This window comes from Halichoerus grypus, chromosome 10 (assembly GCF_964656455.1).
Source record: "Halichoerus grypus chromosome 10, mHalGry1.hap1.1, whole genome shotgun sequence".
Classification (NCBI taxonomy): Eukaryota; Metazoa; Chordata; class Mammalia; order Carnivora; family Phocidae; genus Halichoerus; species Halichoerus grypus.
Genome location: NC_135721.1, coordinates 11,529,716 through 11,550,969, shown reverse-complemented (window position 1 = coordinate 11,550,969; position 21,254 = coordinate 11,529,716). Strand labels below are relative to the sequence as shown.

Here is a 21,254-nt window from a genome sequence, read left to right as displayed (position 1 = left end):
AAAATTTTTTAAGTAGGCTACATGCCCAATGTGGAAGCCAACACGGGGCTTGAACTCATGACCCTGAGATCAAGACCTGAGCTGAGATCCAGACTCAGACACTTAACTGGCTAAGCCACCCAGGCGCCCCTTATTTTTTATTTTTTTACTATTTTATTTTTTTCTGACACTTTAGATTGTATGCTCAACATTATGGAGTTGAGTTATTAAGTTCTGTTATCTTCCCCTAATTATTGAGTTTTGTTCTGGGTTGTGGTTCATTTTTTTGTGGATCAGCTTAATCTTTTAAGGCTTGTTTTTAAGTGTTAGAGGATATGGTTTAGAATAGCTTTTACTTTGGGGTTAGATTAGTCCTACTTTAAGGTTGGGGTCTTTCTGGGATCTCTTATGAGAGCTCCAAGTGTTCATTGACATCTTTCCACTCCGACGGGGTGGAATTCTAACATTTCCAAATCCTCTCCAAGCTCAGGCAGTTGTTTTCCCCAATAGTCTTCCTGTTCTTGGCCCTGCAGTGTGTGTGTGTGTGTGTGTGTGTGTGTTTTTTGAAGGCCCAGGGTTCATACCTCCTTCTCTGCCTCACTTCCCTCTGGAATGCTGCCTTGCAGATTGTATTCAGCTTAGTAGCTCCAAACTCCATTCTTTATCTGCTGTGTTCATTGAGATTTGCACATGCTGTTGGAGGTCCCTTTTCATCCACCATGGTCCAGAAGGTGCCTACTGGCTGAAAGTAGCTTCTCCCAGTGACCATAGTCTTGCACTGCCTATAGTATAATGTCTGAAAATAGTTATTTTGACCTATTTTTCTTTTACAGTAGAAGATCTAATCTGAAACTAGTTACCCTGTTTTTTTTTTTATGATAAAACCAGTACATATGTGTAACAAATTCAAACAATACAGAAGTAGAAAAAGTAAAAGTAAACTTTTTCAATTTGTATTTTTCATAAGAACTTATATTAATTTAATATAAAACCTTCTATGCTTATATAAACCTATATATACATGGATTGACTTTTTTCTTTAACAAAACAAGATCATCTTGTATAGTTTGTTCTCCAGCTTCCTCTCCCTCTGACTGAATTGATGTCTTTCCCAGTCAGTGTGTACAGATGCATTTCAGTCTTTTAAATGTAGCCACAGTATTCCATTGTAAGAATGTGAACCACATGTTTTTTATTCCCCTCTTGGTAGAAATTTAGGTTGTTTATAGTGGCTTGTTTTCTTCCTCTTTCTCTTACCCATCTTTGCCCCAACCCCCTCCCCCAGCACTGGAAAAGACATCCTGTTTGTCTCTGGGTTTAGTATTCAAAATAGCTACGACTATAATTCTTTCCAGAAAGTTACACCTATTTATACAACTATGAAAAAGGTATGATTGAAGTTGTTTCTTTTCTCCACTGTCAGCACCATATGTTACCTATTTAAAAAATATTTGTTAGGTTCACAGGCAAAGGAAAAAAAAAAGCATATTTTTAGTTATTAGGTAGAGCATATGTTAAGTGGCTATTTTTTTGTGAATTGTTAGATCATATCCTTTTGCCTATATTACTCTTAGATTACTTTTTCTTATTGGTGTGATAGTATGAATGTTAATCCTCTGTCATATATGTTGCAAATATTTTCACCCAGTCGATTTCCTTTTAAATTTGTTATGGTGGTTTTTTTTTTTCCGTCCACAGAACTTTTTTTTTTTTGGTAACTGCATTTGTCACTTTTTTTTTCCTGTATAATTTCAGAGTTTTTCTTCGTGGTGAGACCTTTCTCATTCCAGGATTGTAACATTTTTCTCATGTCTTTACCAACACTATTATTTCAAGCATTCAGATATTTAGCTTCTCAGCAAGTCTTTATAACTTCACTAGTTTGCTCTTGCTCACTGGAAGAGATTGTTCATTCAACCCTTCATTTTGCAAATGAGGGAGCTGCACCTCCGTGATCTCCCCAAGGTCGTGCCCCTTCATTTTATGGCAGCACTGAGAATAGAACCCAGTGTTCCTTGCTTCTTAATCTTTCCCCCATTTCTTTCCAGTCTGGGTGGGTGAACACTGGACTAGCGTGTCCTCCGTCAGCTCTTGAGTGCCTGTTACTACCACTAGAGGGCTGGGCCCTGGAGATGCAGTTCTGAACAGAATGGGCCTAGCACCTGGCATTTTGGAATTTATAGTTCAGTGAATAGACGATAAAAAGTAGACAAACATATGCATAATTGTTTGGGAGAAGAGATGTGAAGGATGTGAAATCGTTGGATAGTGGAGAGTAACAGGGCCTTGAGCTGCTTAGACAGGATGGTCAGAGAACGCATCCGGTGAAAGTGATACGTATCACTGAGAGATTTGAGAAATTGAAAAACTTTTGAAAAAATTGAGACCTGAAAGATGAAAAGGAGCCAGGAAAGGGCTCAGGGAAAGGGGCTCCAGGCTGAGAAAACAGCACAGACAAAAGTGCAAGGTGGGAAAGAACTTGGCAACCGGGCGGGTTGAAGGGGCCACAGCTGGTGCGGATGTGAGTGAGAAGAAACGGTTTCACTGTGAACGTGGCAGGTGTCAGATTGCAGGCTTGGTTTACCGGCAGCCATTCTGAATACTTCCCAGACAACCCCACTGACACTTGCTTTGTGAAAATCTGGACTGTTCATTCCTCTCCAAAACCACACAGTCAGCTGGAAAAATGCGGGGATAAAAACCTTTTTTTTTTTTTTAACATTATTAGGTGAAATCTTATTTTGTGATGAAAACATGTCTTTATCTGGGTCAAAACACATGCTGAGTTTTCTGGAGCTACTGGCTGTAACTAGAAGTAATAGTAAAAACAAATCCCTTTCAGATGAAATTTATTTTAGATAAAGAATGTGGTACATAAATCTGTTTATCCTATCAAAATGAGATAAGAGGAAAAAACCTATTATCACAGCTAAAACAGTAATAGTGGAAAAATGTTTCTGTGTTTCTTTAGCACGTGAATATTTTTCAGGGCATTAAATTATCCCCCCTGGTGTTTGTGTAGCATCTGTGTGTAGGCAGGTCTTGTATTCCTGTGCTGTTTATCATTTTGTGCTTTGTTTACTTCAAGTTTGATTTTTATTTAAGCTTTATAAAGATAGGGAACTGATCTTTTCCCTCATTTTATTTCCATTAAAAAATTTTTTTTCTAGAACGTGTGTAGTATTTTGTTCGTCTTTAGTATATCCACTAGACCCTCCTGTGTTCAAGGGCCCCTCTTGGATTTTTTTTTTTTTTTTCCTGTATGCTTTTTCCCTGTCGATAAATAGTCAAAGAAACTCCTTGATGGCTGGCATACTTTTCTCCTGTACAGAACATCTATTATGTGTATTACACAGATAAGAGGGAAGTCTGAATTCTATAGTAGCTCTTCTAGGTGGAGAGAACAGTTATGTAATTCACCTTTAATTGGTAGTCCTTGAGGGATGGTAAACTCTTACCATTACTTTGTCCTGTTAGTATAGATTTTCCTGAAAGAGTTAGTCTTCACTCATGAGTGAACTCTTCACTCATTAGTGAAACACTAATCACCTTCCGTTCCAGGTTCTAGGATGGCAGTGTTGAATAGGACACTGGATTTCATGGTGGGTTTCATGGAGCTCAGAGACTTGTGGGGGAAATAGTCCTGTAAACAACATAAAGTGATGTGATAAATGCTGTGGAAGAGTTTTGTACTGGATATTTGGGCACAGAGAGAAGAGCAGTCAGTTTTGAAGAGTGCCAAGGAAGGAGGAGGGAATCATTTGTTACCTCAGGTGGTTGTAACAAAAGCGAACCCTTTGAAGAGTACTAAAGAAGAACATTCTAGGCAGAGGCAGCAATGTGGGTGAAAGACAGACTCTCGAGTATGCATGGTTTGCTTATTTGCCACGTGGCTGTGTTGTTGGTGGCTTATTAGCTGTGTGGTGGAGGAAGTGGTGGGAGGCGACCCTGGAAGGCTGTGATGGGGCCCTTTGTAAGGGCCTTGCAGGATGTGATCTGTTGCTCTTTTTAGAAAGATCTCTTCGGAGAGTATTGAGGAAGGATTGGGGGAAAAACTGAAGGGAGGAGACCAATTAGGAGGCTGGTGAGAGAGGCTCAGCAAGAGATGGTGAAGCCTGAATGGGGTATTCTATTAGTAGGGGAAGAGAGAGAAGCCCATGACTCTCAGAAACCTTCTGAGGCAGTCCTGAGGCTCAGTCCAAACTCGGACTGAGAGGCAGTGTGTGGTAGTGAGCTGCTCACTGTTTGGGAATGCAGGACACATAGGTTCTGGGTTTTCTTTGCTCTCAACTCTCGATGTCACCTTGTCAGTCCCTTAATCATTTGGAATCCCTGCTGGTAAAGGGAGGGCACTGGTTCTACCGGTCTCTTCAGTTCTGGGATTCTAATGAGGGGACACTGAAGCGAGCAAAACCTCAAAAACCTTGAACAAATCTAACAGAGTTTAGAGTTTCACAGTCCCTTTTTTTGCAGCTGATAGCCTTTCTCTTCATTATGGTACTGAAAAATTCAGAGCAGAAAAAAGGTATTGGATTATTAAGGTTGATTATTAAAATATTATAATTGTGGGACTGATTAGGGATAGTACTTGATTCACCTAATACATATGTTGATGTGAGATATGTGTGTGTATATATATCTCTCCAATACTGTGTCTATATAACCCTGCGTCGTATTTCCTTGTTACCTATATTTGATGTATTTAAAAGATCTCAGTTGAAATTTTCATTTTTTTGCTGTTAGAGGAGCTGAACTCATTGGATTGGAAATTATTTTATGCCCATTCTCTATGCTTTTGATCTGTCTTAATTTCATAAGTATTTTGAGGTGTACTGTTCTGAGCCTTTCCCAGACCAGGGTCTGCTCAGCATTCAATAGACCACTGGTGTCAGTAGTCTTTGCTTCTTAAGTAAGTGGGGCAGAGTTTGCTGTGGTTTATATTTCCCACTCTTACTTGGAGTGGCTTTCTGGAAAGTGTTCTTTTCTATTGAATTGAAGCGTTAGAAATCCTTGGGAGAGGATGTAACATAGTTGAATAATTAGTTTAGTTGCATTAACTGTAAATGTTAACTATCTGTATGACACATTGTTAAAAGCACTTCTTTTCTTTTCATTCTAGTTCCAAAAGACCCGAAACCCCAGTGGAGACGTGTAGCATGGAGTTATGATTGTACCCTGCTGGCCTATGCTGAAAGTACAGGAACCGTGAGGGTGTTTGATCTCATGGGAAGTGAACTCTTTGTTATTACCCCGGTACGTGCCTAACCTTAAACTGATTACATAAAAGGCATTCAAAAAAATATGTGAAAGTACTTGAGTGACCAAATGTGAGGAGAGGGGAAATAGACCGATAAATCTGAATAAGTTGTGAACTTAAGATGTTCAGAATCTAGTAGATATCTGTACATGAAATATTTTTTCTTTGTATTTTGTAATGCAGTATTCAGCGGTAATCCACATTATGGAAACATGGTGGTAAGTAAATACTAAACAGAGGTACAGAGAAATGTTAGAAAGTTCCATTGAGGGAAAGTAGTCACTGGACTGTCACAATAGGAACAGCTTTCTGAGGAGCTGGAATTTGTTACCCTAAAGGGGATAGAAATTGAAAGGGAGAGTGGAGAAAAAATTAATGGTGGTAATAACTTTTATTTGTGTAGTGCTTTATACTTAATTAATGAGTTTGATATATATTCTTAGTTGGTATTCACGACAACCCTTTGAATAGATTGGCCAGATATTATCCACATTTTACAGTTTAGAAAACTGAAATTGAGAGGCAGTTGAATCACTTTTCCCATGGCAATCCAGTTAATAAGTGTTTCTTTCAGGAATCCAGTGCTTTTTACTTTGTACCCTTCTTCCTTGAATGAACAAGATACAGGGGCAGGTAGAACAACAGTGCTAACTCTTGCCGCATTTTAGGGTCAGCTGGGAAGCTTTGTAAAGAAAAGAAAAACAACCGAAAAATTACTTGATTGTCTAGGCTCAACCCATAGAAATTCTGATTTAATTGATTGGAGTGGGCTCTGGGCATTATATTGTTTACATGTTTTCCAACTGATTTTTAATGAGAAGCTAGGGATAAGAACCGGTGATACAGAGAATGATTTTTGTTCAGAAATAATGACTGGAGAAACTTGAAAAAATGTGTTAGCCTCATATTATGGAAGTCCAGGGGAACCAAACTAACAAGTTTGGATCACTGTTTTCTAGACTAGCACTGTCTGATAGAAAAGTAATGTGAATTATATATATGATCACATTGTAATTTTAAATTTTCTAGTAGTTGCATTAAGAGTTAAACAGGTGAAATTTATTATATAATCTAGTATATCATAAATATTATTTCAATATGTAATCAATGTAAAGATTATTAATGAGATATTCTACTTTCTTTGGTACCAACTCTTTGAAATGTCATGTTTATTTTTATATTTAGAGTCTGTCTCAATTAGGACTAGCCATATGTCAAGTGTTCAGTAGCCACATGTGGCCACAGTATTTATTTTGTGGTTCTAGCTAGTGAGGTGTAGTCATTCAGTGTGATAAACTTTATTATGTGTGCTTCCCAAGGTGCACATGCCTTCAGATCCTTAGCAACATAGCCTGATATTTAGTTCATGGGAAAAGGTTGCCCCTGAGTGAATGTTTTAAGTGTCTTTTCCTTTTAGTTGCTGATGGGGCAAATGGGAAGTAATTGAAGCTTTTTTTTTTTTTTAAGATTTATTTGAGAGAGAGAGCACATGCAAGCGTGGGGGGCTGCAGGGGGAGGGGCAGGGGGAGAGAGAAACACGAGCAGACCCCGCGCTGAGTGCAGAACCTGACTTGGGGCTGCTCAATCTCATGACCCTGAGATCAGACCTGAGCTGAAACCCAGAGTCAAATGCTCAGCGAACTGCGCCATCCAGGTGCCCCGAAGCTTTTTTTTAAAGCATTGGTTACTGCTGGCAATGAAAGTCAACATTTGGGAGCTTATATCTGAGCTCCGTATCTTAGAATTCTTTGAGGCTAAATGGTGGCATTACTCTCCCCCCACCCCCCGCCCCCATACACACACACAACAGAAGTACAGTCTCAACAGAAATTCACGTAACTAGGTGAATTTCTCTTCCAAAGAGGGTTGTGTGGTCGTAGCCTGTGTTGGGAGGGCAGGTCTAAAGTTGGGTTTCTGGTTCTAGGCACTCTGATTTGCATGATTCTTCAGTATATGGAGCAGTTGTCGGACTGTCTTAATGTGTACCTGGCAAGGCCAGGGCCTGGGATGTCTTCCAACTATACATGTGTTAACTTCTAGCTGGTGTCTTTTTAGTGCCTTGATTTACCTCTCTTCCACAGGCATCCAGTTTAGCCGGTGATCTAAGCTATGCCATTGCTGGGTTGATATTTTTAGAATATAAAGCCAGCGCACAGTGGTCTGCAGAACTCCTGGTCATCAATTACCGAGGAGAACTGAAAAGTTACCTTGTAAGGTAAAAATATATTTTATTTGGGAACTCCTATTTGAAATAATGTTTTTCTCTGGCTTAGTGTCAGATTTTGTTTTGTTTGTTCTTTCAGCATTTTATTGTTAAAAATTGCAAATGTAACAGGAAGGTTGAAACCATTTTATAGTGAATACTCCTATACTGTCACTTAAATTCTATGATTAGCATTTTACTATACTTGCTGTTTCACATTTCTGTCCATCCCTCCATCTAGCCATTAATCAGTGTTATTTTTTAATGAATTTCAGAGTTAGTACTTACAACTTTAGTATGCATGTCATTAATTAAAGTTTAAGATTTGCTTACAGTTTTCTCTTTTGAAATAAAATTTGCATACAATGAAATGTACAGATCTTAAGTGTACCAGCCAGTGAATTATGACAAATGCATACACTGTGCAATTCAAACCCCTATCAAGACGCAGCACATTACCATCATGCTAGAAAGTTCCCTCATGCTCCTTCCCAGTAAATCTGTCTACACCTACCCCCCAGCTTATCCATCCTAGATAAGTTTTGCCTGTTCTGGTAATTCACATTAATGGACTCCTAGTATGCACTCTCCTGTCTAAGGCTTCCTTCACTTAGCATATTTTGAAATTTATTTGTGTTTTTTCATGTATCAGTAGTTTATTCCATCTTATTATAATAATAATTTATTTCACTGTATGAATATTTCATGTATCTTAGAGTTGTTACTACAAAGTACCATAAATGGGGTGCCTTATCAACAACAGAAATTTACTGCTGACACTTCCCGAGGGTGCAAGTCTGTGTTCTGGGTGCCAGCATGGTTGGGTTCTGGTGAGAACCTTCTTTTGGTTTGCAGACTGCTGACTTGTCTTTGTATCCTCACATGGTGGAAATAGAGCTAGGTAGCTCTCTGACCTCCTCTTGTAAGGGCAGTAATTCCTTTCGTGAGGGCTTCATCCTCATGACCTAATTACTTCCCAAAAACCCCACCTCCAAATACCATTGCACTGGCATTAGAGTTTTAACATATGAATTTTGTGGGGGACACAGACCTTCAATCCATAGTGGGGTCACAAGCATTCAGACCATAGTGTTCCTGATTTGTTGATTCATTCTTCTGTTGATGGACTTCTGATTTCCAGTTTTGGGCTACTGTGAATAAAGCTGTTATGACCATGCTTTACAAGTATTTATGGATATGTATTTTCATTTCTCTTGGGTCACTGTCTTTGAGTGGAACTGCTGAATCATAGGGTAGATACTTCCAGACCTTTTTCCAGAGTTTTTATATCATTCATATTCCCACCAATTACGAATCAGAGTTCTGGTTGTTTTGTATCCTCAGCTGTGTTTGGTGCTGTCTTTTAAATCATAGACATTGTAGTGGGTATTTTTTGGTCTCTCACTGGGCCTTACTGGTACTCTTTTCTTCTTAAATGTAGTGTTGGAACAAATCAGAGCTATCAAGAGAGTCACTGTTTCAGCTTCAGTTGTCATTATCCTCATGGAATCAGCACAGCTATTTACCATCCTGGTCACAGGTAAGCAACCATGTCTCCTCTTTGGTGGAGTATGAGGTGGATGGAGAGGTCTTGGCACAGTTTCAGGGAGAAGTTATTTTGACTTCTTCATTTCCTCCTCTCGTGCATAGTTGTCTTAAGTATCTGTGATGTGGTTGTAGTCCTCTTCTGAGCATTTCTGTTCGTCTGGCTGACTGAGCTCTGAGCCATATGGGGCAATGGGAATATTCACTGAGAAAGTGTTTCTTTTCTCTTCACTTTCTTAATCTTATTTTTCTCATCTGTGAAATGAGTATGTAGCTAACTTCTAGCACTCTAGCATGTCGCGAGAACTCACAAAAGGCTGCATCTGAAGTGCCCTTGCATAGGACGGCTCCGTCCGCATCCCTGCCCTCCTCCTCCTCTCCTTCGCTGCAGGTTAGGGCTGCTTCAGTGGTGCCACAGCTGATTCCTACAATTGTCGCCCGTTCTTCATAGATGTCACTTCTCCACGTATTTGCCACCTACATTGAGGGTTAGTTGAAAATTGAGCATTTTCTACTTACCGTGATTTCTCTCCTTTCATTTTGTTGTTTGAGAGTGAAATTTACATTAATTTTATAAGTTAGCCAAGCTAACTTTTTGTTCTCTAGAGAAATGGGGAGACTATCAAGTTGTAAGTCAGACAAACCTAGCTTAAATTCTGAATTTTGAGACTTACTCTGTGTCTGTTTGTAAGGCCTTAAACTCACTGATCCTCTATGTACTTGCATCCCTTTTTCATCAAAAAGACTTAATTTTTGTATTCTATTCAGTCATAGGTCTGTCCTTTTTGTTCAGAATTTTATGATTATGAAATTTTCATACTGCAAAGGAACCCATACCCACCAGAGTCTCTTTGTGCTCTTCCCTGATCCTTCCCTACTAGAGATAACCACTGTCCTGAATTTTGTGTTTATCATTCTTTTGCTTTCCTTTTAGTTTTACCACCTACTCATATTTAGTTTTGCTGTTTGGCTTTATATAAATGGAATCATATGGGAGACACACAAGTCTTGCTTTGAGACTTGCTTTTTGATGCATGTTTTTCTAGTTCATTCAGTTTTAACTACCATTAGGATATTTCATTTTATGTATATCACAGCATATTTATTCATTCTCCTGTAGATGAAAATTTGGTTTGTTTCCAGTTTTTTTTGGTTATAAAAATAGTACTGTGAGGGGTGCCTGGGTGGCTCAGTCATTAAGCGTCTGCCTTCGGCTCAGGTCATGATCCCAGGGTCCTGGGATCGAGCCCCACATCGGGCTCCCTGCTCTGCGGGAAGCCTGCTTCTCCCTCTCCCACTCGCCCTGCTTGTGTTCCCTCTCTCGCTGTCTCTCTCTCTGTCAAATAAATAAATAAAATCTTTAAAAAAAAAAAAAAAGAAAATTCACCAAAACTTTCATTCATTCAATAAACATTCATTTCCTGCTCTGTGCCATGTGCTGTTCCAGATGCTTGGTAGATACCTTATGGAACTTACTTCTAGAAGGGGTGACAGACAACAAACAATGAACATAGAGTATTTGAGGAACTGATAAGTGCTGTGGGGGGAAAAATGAACAGCAGATGGAGGACAGTGGCAGGGTGGGGAGTAGGGTATGGGTTGTAATTTTAAGTAGGGTAGACAGGTTACCCTCACTGAGAAAGTGACATTTGCGCAAAGACCTGCAAGAGGTGTGAGTCTTCTTTATTTGGATATCTGGGGAAGAGTGTTCTGTGCGGAAGGAGTAGCCAAAGTGAAATGAGTTGGGAGCCTACTGGCCATTTTCTAGAAACCGCAAGGAGGCCAGTTTGGCTGAAGCTGACTGAGTAGAGTAATATATTGACGTCAAAGAGATAAAGCCAGTGCTAAATCATGGAGGGCCTTCGTATGCTAGAGTAAGGCCTATCTGGTAACTTCTTACCTGTGTATGTTCTTGTAGTTAATTTTTTTTTTTTTAGTTTGCAAAGTTTTAAAATACATTTATTATAGATTTAACGGTAAACTCATTCCTGTTAGTGTATAGTATACTATACTCTATAGTATACCATATGCATTAGATATTCTGTAGGTTTTGTTTTCTTGAAGTCTTTATCAGAACTTTCTGACCTGCTCTGATGTAGGTTTTCATCTGCCGCATAGCTATTTCCTTAAGAATGTCTGTAAGTTTCACTTCATCATCCTGAGGATTACTTTTATATTTTTCGTTGCATCACCTGTTTCCTGGATCCTATTTTTTTTTTTTTTTTTCTTTTTTGGTTTATTTTGCTGTTTTGGTGACCTTCTGTAATTCCCTGAGGAAGAGTACCTGGGAAATATATAGTTTTTGAGGCCTTGCCTGTCTGAAAATGGCATTTATTCTATATCTTCATGCCTAAATGATAATTTGCTGAATAGAATTGTAGGCTGGAACTAATTTTCCTTTTAGAATTTTGAAGATATTGCTCCATTGTCTAGCTTCTCATGCATTTTTTTTCCCCTCTATTTTTTTTGTCTTCCTTCTCTCCAGAAACTCAGATTCTTTTTTATTTCCCACAGTGTTCCGAAAATTGGTAGTGTTATGTCTTGGAGTAGTTTTTTATTTCCACACTGTTGGCCCTTCAGTTTGAATACTCACTTTTGGAAAAATTTATTGAATTATTTCTTTGATTGTTTCTTCCCCTCTGTTTTCTCTTTCCTGTCTGGAATGTCTGTTCTCTATTTGTTAGTCTCACTAGGCTCACCTTTATTCTTTTTTTTTTAAGATTTTATTTATTTGAGAGAGAGAGAATGAGAGAGAGAGAGCATGAGAAGGGGGAGGGTCAGAGGGAGAAGCAGACTCCCTGCTGAGCAGGGAGCCTGATGCAGGACTCGATCTTGGGACTCCAGGATCATGACCTGAGCAGAAGGGAGTCACTTAACCAACTGAGCCAGCCAGGTGCCTGGACTTACCTTTATTCTTATTCTCTTTTTCCCCCCTTTGTGTTTGTTGGAAAAGAGAAGTAAAAGATTATTTTAATTCTTTCTATATAAATGTATATACTTAATGGAGTAAGCAGTTTGAAGCACTTTTGAGATCTATTGTAAATATAATGAATTAATGATACATAAGATTTCCAAATGAGTATTCAGTGAGCCACTAGTTGTTTTGAGGATTAGATACATAGTAGGTACTCAGGATATGATAGTAGTGGATAAATATAATACTATTAATTTCTTCCTTTTGATTTTTGTGGCTCCAGCCATAAAGAGTCAGTTTGCTATATCATCCTTAAGAAATCTGAAAATCGGGGCGGCTGGTGGCTCAGTCGGTTAAACGTCTGCCTTCAGCTAAGGTCATGATCTCCAGGTCCTGGGATCAAGCCCTGCGTTGGGGCTTCCTGCTTATCAGGGAGTCTGCTTCTCATTCTCTCCCTCTGCCCCTCCCCACTGCTTGTTTTCTCTCTCAAATAAATAAAATCTTAAAAAAAAAAAAAAAGAAATTTGAAAATCAGTTGCAAGCCTAGTTAATTAAAAAGTTTAAAAAATTGTTTATTGTATTATTTTGCCTATTATTTTCCAATCTGAAATAATAGATCTTTGTTTTATTTTGGGTACAGTTAAGTGATCACATGCACAGTTAGAGGTCTTTACATTTCATAAAATTGAATGTAATTGTATATGCTGCAAATTACTGCCATTTTCTTAAAACATTTCTTTATAAAATAAACATGTTATAAGAGTAAGAAAATTGTGTTGTTTTATTTTATTCTTTCAACTTTGTACATGAAGTGTGGCCTTTTAATGTTCGTTTTTATAGTTCAGATACCATATTTTCCTGGCATAGCTTCACATTAAGTTTTGAACTTAAATTTTGCTGTTAGAAAGGGGGTAGCATGTGTTTTGCTTTCAACTGCTCCGTTTTCTGGGGCGAATTTTATCAAGTCTAGACAGTACCCATGATACTCCACTTGCTGGTTTGATTTCTGTGAGGTTGACCTGTTTCTTTGTTTGCATCTTCTTTGATATTGTGTTTTATTATGTTTAAGCCAGGTTTTTCTCTTTGCTCTTTTAAGGCCTTTTTTGTTTGTTTGTTTTATTCAACTTGATTTTGTTGTTTTTAAAGCCTAGGTATTAATACCTTTCTCGGTACATATATAATTTTTAAAATTTATATTGTACTTTACTTCCTTAGCACATATATACATTTATAAAAATTTAATCTGTTGTCCATTAAAAAGTACATTCTGTTAGAGGAATTGTCTGTATTAGAAAGATTGCTCAGGTAGAAAGCCTGTTTTATCTTTGGCCTGCTTTCCGTTCCTCTTGTATTTATTGTGGCTTGTAGTAGGCAGCACACCCTTGGTAGGTGTTGTGGAAGATGTAAGATGAAGGACAGTCTTGACCTCAAGGCCTTATATTCTTGAATGGAAAATAATATACACACATACATATACATATATATGTGCATGTATATCTAATATATATATTTCTAATGTCTGACATACATTTTCTCTGTTTAAAAGTGTGTACAAACACGTGTGTGTTTATATTGTGTGTGTGTGTGTGTACTGGAATGCAGGCTAGAAATATGTAAGGGTCTTAAGAGGGTGTAGGTATGGTGATGTGGGGATCCAGATGAAGGAGATCTTCCTTCCTCGAAAGATCAGGGAAGTATGGCAGGCCTTGCACTTGCTTTGGAGAATGGCTACAATCTGGGCATGATGGCTATTCCAGACAAAGTGACAGTGTGAACAGTGACAAGAGGAAGGAAGCCACAGTGTACTTTGGGGAAATTGCAGGTGGTGTAGTTTGGCTGACACTGTAGGGTGTATGTGGCCGGGGGAGAGATGTGGTGGGACATGGGGTCTTGGGAAGGCAAGTTGAGGTCAGATAATGGGGAGCTTGAGTGGCAGCTTGTTCTTTAGGGAACTCAAATTTTTGAGAAGAGAAAATAGGATCATCTATGCTTGGAGGAATGTTGATTCAGCTGAGAGAGACTAGAGGCTGGGTGACTCCTAGCTGATAGTGTCCTAGTTAAGGACACAGGCAACGAGAGCCTATTTGTTTTCTTATATAGATTTGCTATTCTCAGTTTGTGTAACATTTTGGGCACTACTTAGGTGGACATCATACCTAATTTTTTTCTATTTTGGTGAATGGATCCTATATTTCCAGTTAGAGTGTCGGATATCTGAAGGCAGAGACTGTGTAATGTACGTTTTTCTAGAAGCCCTTGCCTCTAGTATAAGATTCTGTTTTGCTGATTGATAACTTTCCCTCTGTGGGTTTCTTGGATAAGTAATTTTAATTTCCTGAGTGGAAAAGAAAGATTAAGTTTCTTTTGATTTTTCTCTTCCTTTTTTCTTCTATTTTTGTATTCTTATTCATCTCTCCTATTTCTGTTTTATTTTTCTCATCCCTTTTAAAAGAAGTGTGTTTTATATCTTAATCCTTTCCTGTTTTGTTTGTTTTGCTTTGTTTATTTCATACGGACCACTCCACTGTCTTGATTTATGACAAAGGTCAATATTTGATTTCTTTTTTCCTGGCAGTATTTCAGGAGGGTAAGTGGGGTTCATTTGGCGCCATAGGTTTGAAATTATCACTCACTAAATACTTATTACATGATAACAATTTGTCATAAGTCAGATTCTGTTTATTACTCTTAAAGCTTTCGCTTTATGGCCCAGGATCTAAGCAAATTGCAGGTGTTTTTTTGGAGGGGGGTGGTCTCTACAAAAATTTTGGAATTTTAACTGTTAATCAAACCACAGAAGGAAGGCCTGTTCTTGGTTCTGCAATCACGTAAATTCTTGATAGCAGTCAACTTGGAGATGGATGACTGCATTAAGGTTTCTGAATGAAAACCGTTATAAAGCAAGGGGTATGTGTAAATGCCCTGTTGTGCCTGACAAAAATATTGCTAGGTTGTTTATTTTTTCCATTATGCAGTCTTTTTTAAATGAAAGAAGCTGAAATACTCATCACATTTGTATTTATTTTTGGTTACTCTAGTAATGTGAGCCTGTGATATTTATCATCTACAAGGATCTTATAAATGTGAAATAAATCAGCCAGAGTGGAGTTGGAATAAATGGTAATGTACAAACTCAAGGTTTTATGAAATTCATTGTTTTGTCTGATGCTGCAAGCACCGTTGAAGAAGAGAAATCGAGGTGGTAAACTGGGTCATAAGAAACAAAAATTAATGGAGCAGCTTCGGATTAACTCTGTGGATTTTCTAATTTTGACCAATTTCCTTCTTTACATGTCCTTACTGCCTAATGAATGTATTTTATTCCCCTCCCCCACCACACTCTCCCCTCTTCTGGTCCTGCTCCCCTTTGAGACCCACCCCAGGACCTCCCTGCTGTTTGTAGTATTTTCTGTTCTTAGTATTCTCTGTTAATTTTGGCTTAGATTGCACCTTGATGACAACTAAGAGGAATTTCTTACCTCCTCTGCGTTCTCAGAGGGGACTGAGGTCGGCTGTAGTACTGTATGCTCAGGGGTGGAGATGCCCACGTAGTGCTTCCCTCTAGCAGTCTGCAGCCGGTATTGGGAGTCCTGTCCACAGAGAAGGGCGCTCAGTGTGAGTTAAGTTCAAATAGAAGACTTTGTCTGTATTTTATAAATGACATTGTTTCCATCAGTATAGCTTTTTTTTTTTAAGGTTTAGTTTTTAATTTCATTGTGAATCTCTACAAGCAAAATCGGAATAGTCCACTTTAAATGTCCAACAGTTCCTTGGTAACTACACAAAGAGTGTTTGAAGGTAACTTCTTTTAGACTCTAATTTACATCACAGCAGTGACAAACAATAGAGAGTATGCGTTCTTTCTCTGACCCTTTTGAGAAGCCACCCATGCCCAGAATCCTTGATGACTTTTTGATACTGATCTTAAGTGTGTAATTCAGTGATTTTTTTTTTTTTTTTAGTAAATGTTTATAATTGTGCAGTTAGGCACTACGTCAGTTTAGGATATTTCCATTAGCCCTAACTTTCTCTCATGCCGGTGAGTTTAATGGAATGTAAATCCTATCTCAGTAAAACTGTAATAAATAATGAATGAGTAAGAAAGAAAAAAAATCCTACTCAGGCCTTCTCTTGAACATTTTTTATATTAAGAAAAATACTCAGCTTTATGTTAAGAAAGATACTCATACAGTCTGTGGGGAAGAACCATGACTAATTATGTCATGGTTGTGCAAAGGGAGAATCCAAACATTTGGATAATGACAAAAATTTTTTTCTCTCAATCCACTGTTTTAGGGCAAGTGCAGTTTGTACAGAAAGAACTTGAGACAACATTTATAGGGAGTAATAAGCTGTGGTTGCCTTAAAATAGGTTACGATCAGATTACAAAGGACTCTGGTTGAAGAGTAGTTAGTAACTGATGCATCAGTTGGAGCTGCTGCTGATTTGGGGGAGACTCAGAGGGTAGAATGGAACGTGGTCTCCAGAAAGCTGTTCATTTTCAGGGGAGACTGAGGAATTAAGTACTGGCATGCTGCAGTGTTAAAGGGCTAGGCTTTATGTATATTGACTTGACTCATCTCCTGTGGGTTTCTGATTTCCCCGAAACAAAGTCGTAGCCATTTTAAATACGTGAGCCCTTTATCCTCACGGGGGTAAAGGCAGCAGTCCAAATAAAATAGCTAGTACTTAGTGGTAGAAATCGAAAACGTTTGTTGTGCGAAAGAGCTCTCAAGTGACAGGATGATAAGTTCCCTGCGACAGAATGGAAGGAAAACAGTCTTGGGGATAGAAAGGGAAGGGGTGCAGTAGAGTATGCTGAAGGCCACCGTCTCTTCTTAATACATCACTTTCGTCTAGGGAAGGGTACATGGGTGCCACAGATGTTTAAATTTGATCCCGTGGAGGGGGTAGTGTTGAGAGTTCCTACTTTAAAGGTTTATCCAAGGGCTTAGGCAAATTTTATTCTCCTACTGTGAGGTATAACTTCTGTTAAGATCTATGAGATGCATTTGGAAGCCAGTCAGTGGATTTTCACAGCCATTACATTGCTGTAACATTGCCCATCTTTCTGGTTCCTAAGGTCGTACGTATTCTGTGAGAGTCAGGCATGGTTAAGTGAAAAGATGCTCTCTTGACAGCTGGAGGACCAGTTACATGTAAATTGCATTGAGATATTTTTCATAAACCCTAACTAGATAAGATTAATAATTTTATGAAGGGTTCCTTCTAGAAAAGGAAAGAGAGTACTGTAGTTATGATCATTGCTGATTATCTGCCACTGCAGCGAGAGAGTGCATTTGGCCTTTGATAATGTAGGGGCTCTTGGCATTTGAGAGATTAATGTGCAGCCTTGTACCTGAGAAGTGTGAGTGTCAGTAATTGAGTTGACCTTATATTAAGGAATTTTTCATTTTGCCTCTCAATTTCTCATTTCTCCAGCGTGAGAAAATTCTCCTTTTTCTAAGTTCAGGTCAGTTTTTTGAGGAGAAATGAAGGGTGCTGTTGTCTGCAGAGAGAGCTGCATTGTCTCATAGAGGTCAGAGCTCTTGGTGTGAATAAGGGACTTCTGAGCTTCACAGACTATATTTTTTGGTATTATAGGGACTTCTTTTGGGGAGACAGGGAAGTGGAGATTGTTGGCCACATCCTGTGATCTGTTTTCATCCAGAAGATGTTACAGATAGGTAGTTATGTGTGACTCAGAAGTATCTTGGTCCTTAGCACTTCCCATCTGGCTGTCTTTTAAGTCAAAGACTTCTGTGTTTAAAGATTCTTCGATAGGAGGGGCTCATTCCCTTATGTTACAGTTACATATAAATAGACCTTTGAAGACCTTTATAAATTTTTTACTCTGTTCAGCTGATAAATCAATCTACTGATCCCCTTTCCCCTCTCCCCTCATCTTTTTTTTCAGAGTGTTTGATTGTAGTTTAATTTGATATAACTTTATTTTTTCTTTTAAAAATTTTTATTATGGAAATGTTCAAGCATACACAGAAATTCAGTGACCAGTATAACAAATCTGCCTATTACCCAGCTGATATAACTTTATATGTCAGTGCAGTTCATTCATCTTAGGCAAGATATTTTGTACTTTGTTTATACCCCCCCACCCTCCGGTTATAAGGACTACTCTACAATTCCTCTGCAAAGATTTACAGAAATGCAATTTTAGGAAGTAACTTGGGCCAGATTGAATTTTTTCTTCTACCTGGAATGATGCTAGCTATTGTGCATTCCCTTTTGGAGTAGAGAGCTGAAAGAAGACTCTTGAGTTATCTTTAGCTCATTTTATAGGAATGAAGGAGTGATGTTTAATTATGTTTTATGGACAAATAGAAAATTAAAAAAATATGTTTCTGACCTAATAGAATGTGTACTGGCTTAGGGGACAGGAGATCTGAATTCTGTTCTTGGTTCTGCTTATTAGCTGTGTAATTTCAAGGTAAGTCATTCTTTCTGAACTCATTTGCTGGCATTGCGCGGGCACAGACAGTGTATGGTTTTAGTAAGCTGCTCAAGTACCTACGAGGTCTGGTATAGACTACAGACAGCGTTTAACAGAGGAAAATTGCGGTAGGGAGTTTAGTAGCAGGCATTAGAGACAGACCCATTGTCGGGGATACTTGGTGGGCCACAGTAAGGGTTCAAAGACCGAACTTCTTTTCCTGGGAAGACAAGTTTGAGAAAGATTTTAATAATTGAACTAATTGAGTTGAAGATGAATTTGGTTTCAGAACCTGGGTAGTTCTGAAATCAGGATCCAAGGTAGACCTGGAATGGATCAGATGGGCGGATGCTGAACATACTAGGCTTTTGCAGTGGTGTTCCTTAAATCCATCCTGAGGATTAGGAGGCAATTAAGTCTTCAGATGATCGTTGGCATCAGCTGTGGGTTGAGGGAAGGAAACAGGGTCAAAGACCTCTGGGAAATCTAAATTAACTTGTTAATTAGTATTTCTATGAACATTCTGCTTACCAGGCTTGCGGTTCTTAACAAGGTATGGACACCAGAATCACCTATTGGAAAAAAAGTTTTAAAATATGCATACCTAGGCTGTACTGTTAAAGGCTTGATCAGGTAAGGTATAGGGTGAGATTGTAGCATCTGTTTGTTAAAAGGCTCTATAGGGGATTCTGATTCCCCCACTTGAGAACCCTGTGCTAAGACTTTGAAAGGTTAAATAAAGTGAATAAAAAGATATCCTTGCTTTTGAAGTTGCCCTAATGAAGCATAGGACTAATTTCATTTGACGAGTCACCTCCTATCCGTAGGTTATGGCTGCTTAGAATACTGGATTGAGAATGTGCTGGGTGCCCAGGTCTGTAGTTTACTGACTCCTGTTCTGGATAACTCTAGACCTATATACATTCTTATATTTCCTAAAATGCCTTTTTTTTTTTAACAATAAAGGCGTAGATAGTTTTATTGGTAAGTTTCATCAAGCTCTTAAGCAATAATTACTATTTTTATACCAAAATATAGATCAAAATGCTTTTGTTCTTCAAGATATTTGTACTTTTCATTTTTCCTTTTTTTTCTTAAATTCCTCTCATTTATCTGTACCTTGTCTTAGCATGATTGTCAGTGCTGATTGCAGTGCTTTGGCTGGAATATCAATAAATTTTGGTTCAGTTGTTAACATTTACTTGGCTTTGTCAAAACATGAAAAAAGGAAAAAGCAGTACTGATGCACTCGAATGTAAACTTCACGAGGGCAGGAACTTTGTGTTATTCATAGCTCTATTTTCAGTGTTTAGAATGTAGCCTGGTGCATAGGGTGCTCAATAAATATTGAGTAAATGAATGAAAGCCCGAGTTTGGAAGAATTAAAATGTAAGAGCTCAGGCTGAAGAACTGTATGAATGGAAGGCTTGAAACAGGTTTTTTCAAACCTTTCTTAGGCGAAATTACAGTCTCATTTAACCTATGGGACTATAAATTCCTTTGGGGCAGGGAAAATTTGGTTTCCTTACACAGCATTTCTTACACTGCTAGCACAGTACCTTGCAAAATTTAGCCACTTCTTGAATTGACATTGAATTGACTTAACCTGAAGTTATTAATGTTATAATTGAAAATTTTTAGAGTCTCTGCTGATTACCAGATACTTACTGAATCTCAGTCTTCACAATTCAATAAGATGGTATCCTAACTGCTCTTGTGTAGATGGAGAAACTAAGCTCTGAGAGGTTAAGAGACTTTCCTAAGATGATATGACTGTTATGTGGTAAGCTCATGTCTTCTGATACTCATGCTCAGTAGGCTTTTCTCTGTACCTGGGTTTGGAAAACTATGGCCTGTGGGCCAAATCTGACCTTTTTCTGTGTAAGCCTGTGAACCAAGGATGGATTTTAACTTTTTTTTATTTTATTTTATTTTTATTTTTTATTTTTTTTAGATTTTATTTATTTGAGAGAGAGAGAATGAGAGACAGAGAGCATGAGAGGGAGGAGGGTCAGAGGGAGAAGCAGACTCCCTGCCGAGCAGGGAGCCCGATGCAGGACTCGATCCTGGGACTCCAGGATCATGACCTGAGCCGAAGGCAGTCGCTTAACCAACTGAGCCACCCAGGCGCCCTGACATTTTTTTAAATGTTTGGGGAAAAAAAAGAATATTTTATGGCCCATGAAAACTATATGAAATTCAAATTTCAGTGTCCACAAATATAATTCTATTAGAACTTGGTCACACTTAAAAAAAATATATATATTATCTATGCTTTTTTGTACTGTGATAGAGTAGTTGTGAAAGAGGCTGTTATGGCCCACAGACCTTAAAATATGTGTTTTCTGTTTTTTTTTTTTTTTAAAGGTTTTATTTGTTTGACAGAGTGAGCGAGCATAAGCGGGGGTCGGGGGGAGCGACAGAGGGAGAGGGAGAAGCAGGCTCCCCACTGAGCAGGGAGCCTGATGTGGGACTCGATCCCAGGACTCTGGGATCATGACCTGAGTCAAAGGCAGACGCTTAACCGACTGAGCCACCCAGATGCCCCTATTCTCTTCTTTTTTATAGAAAATGTTTGCTGACTTCTATTCTATGCCAGCCAACCCGCTGAGTATGGGTTCAATTCTGCTTAGAAGATAGAAAATAAAGAGTACTGAACTTTATATGTAGATTTCCTTGCACCCCTTGGTTCTAATTTCTAGATTGTATTTTAAGGAGTTTATAACCAAGTACCACTCAGTTTTAAATGTACAGTTATTAAATTGCTAGAAAAATGTGATGATTTTCATTACTCAACTAAGCAGTCTTTTCCCATCCAAGAAAAATCTTCATTGTTTTGCCTTTAACAACTAACCATTCATTAAAATCAGTTTTCTGTGGTCATTCTTAAGTTGTGTTGACTAA

The 21,254-nt window shown here is 38.4% G+C and overlaps 1 protein-coding gene across 2 annotated transcripts in view; it reads left to right on the top strand.

Moving 5' to 3' along the window:
* The window catches only part of NBAS (NBAS subunit of NRZ tethering complex), a 317,946-nt gene that overhangs the window by 19,735 nt on the left and 276,957 nt on the right, over positions 1-21,254 (top strand). For both annotated transcript variants that reach the window (XR_013441601.1, XM_078055983.1), the window contains exons 7-9: positions 5,099-5,232; positions 7,318-7,451; positions 8,881-8,979. Coding sequence is in view for 1 of the 2 variants with exons in the window: in XM_078055983.1 (XP_077912109.1) it covers positions 5,099-5,232; positions 7,318-7,451; positions 8,881-8,979 (367 nt within the window). In the remaining variant the exon portion in view is untranslated. The remainder of the gene's footprint in view (positions 1-5,098; positions 5,233-7,317; positions 7,452-8,880; positions 8,980-21,254) is intronic.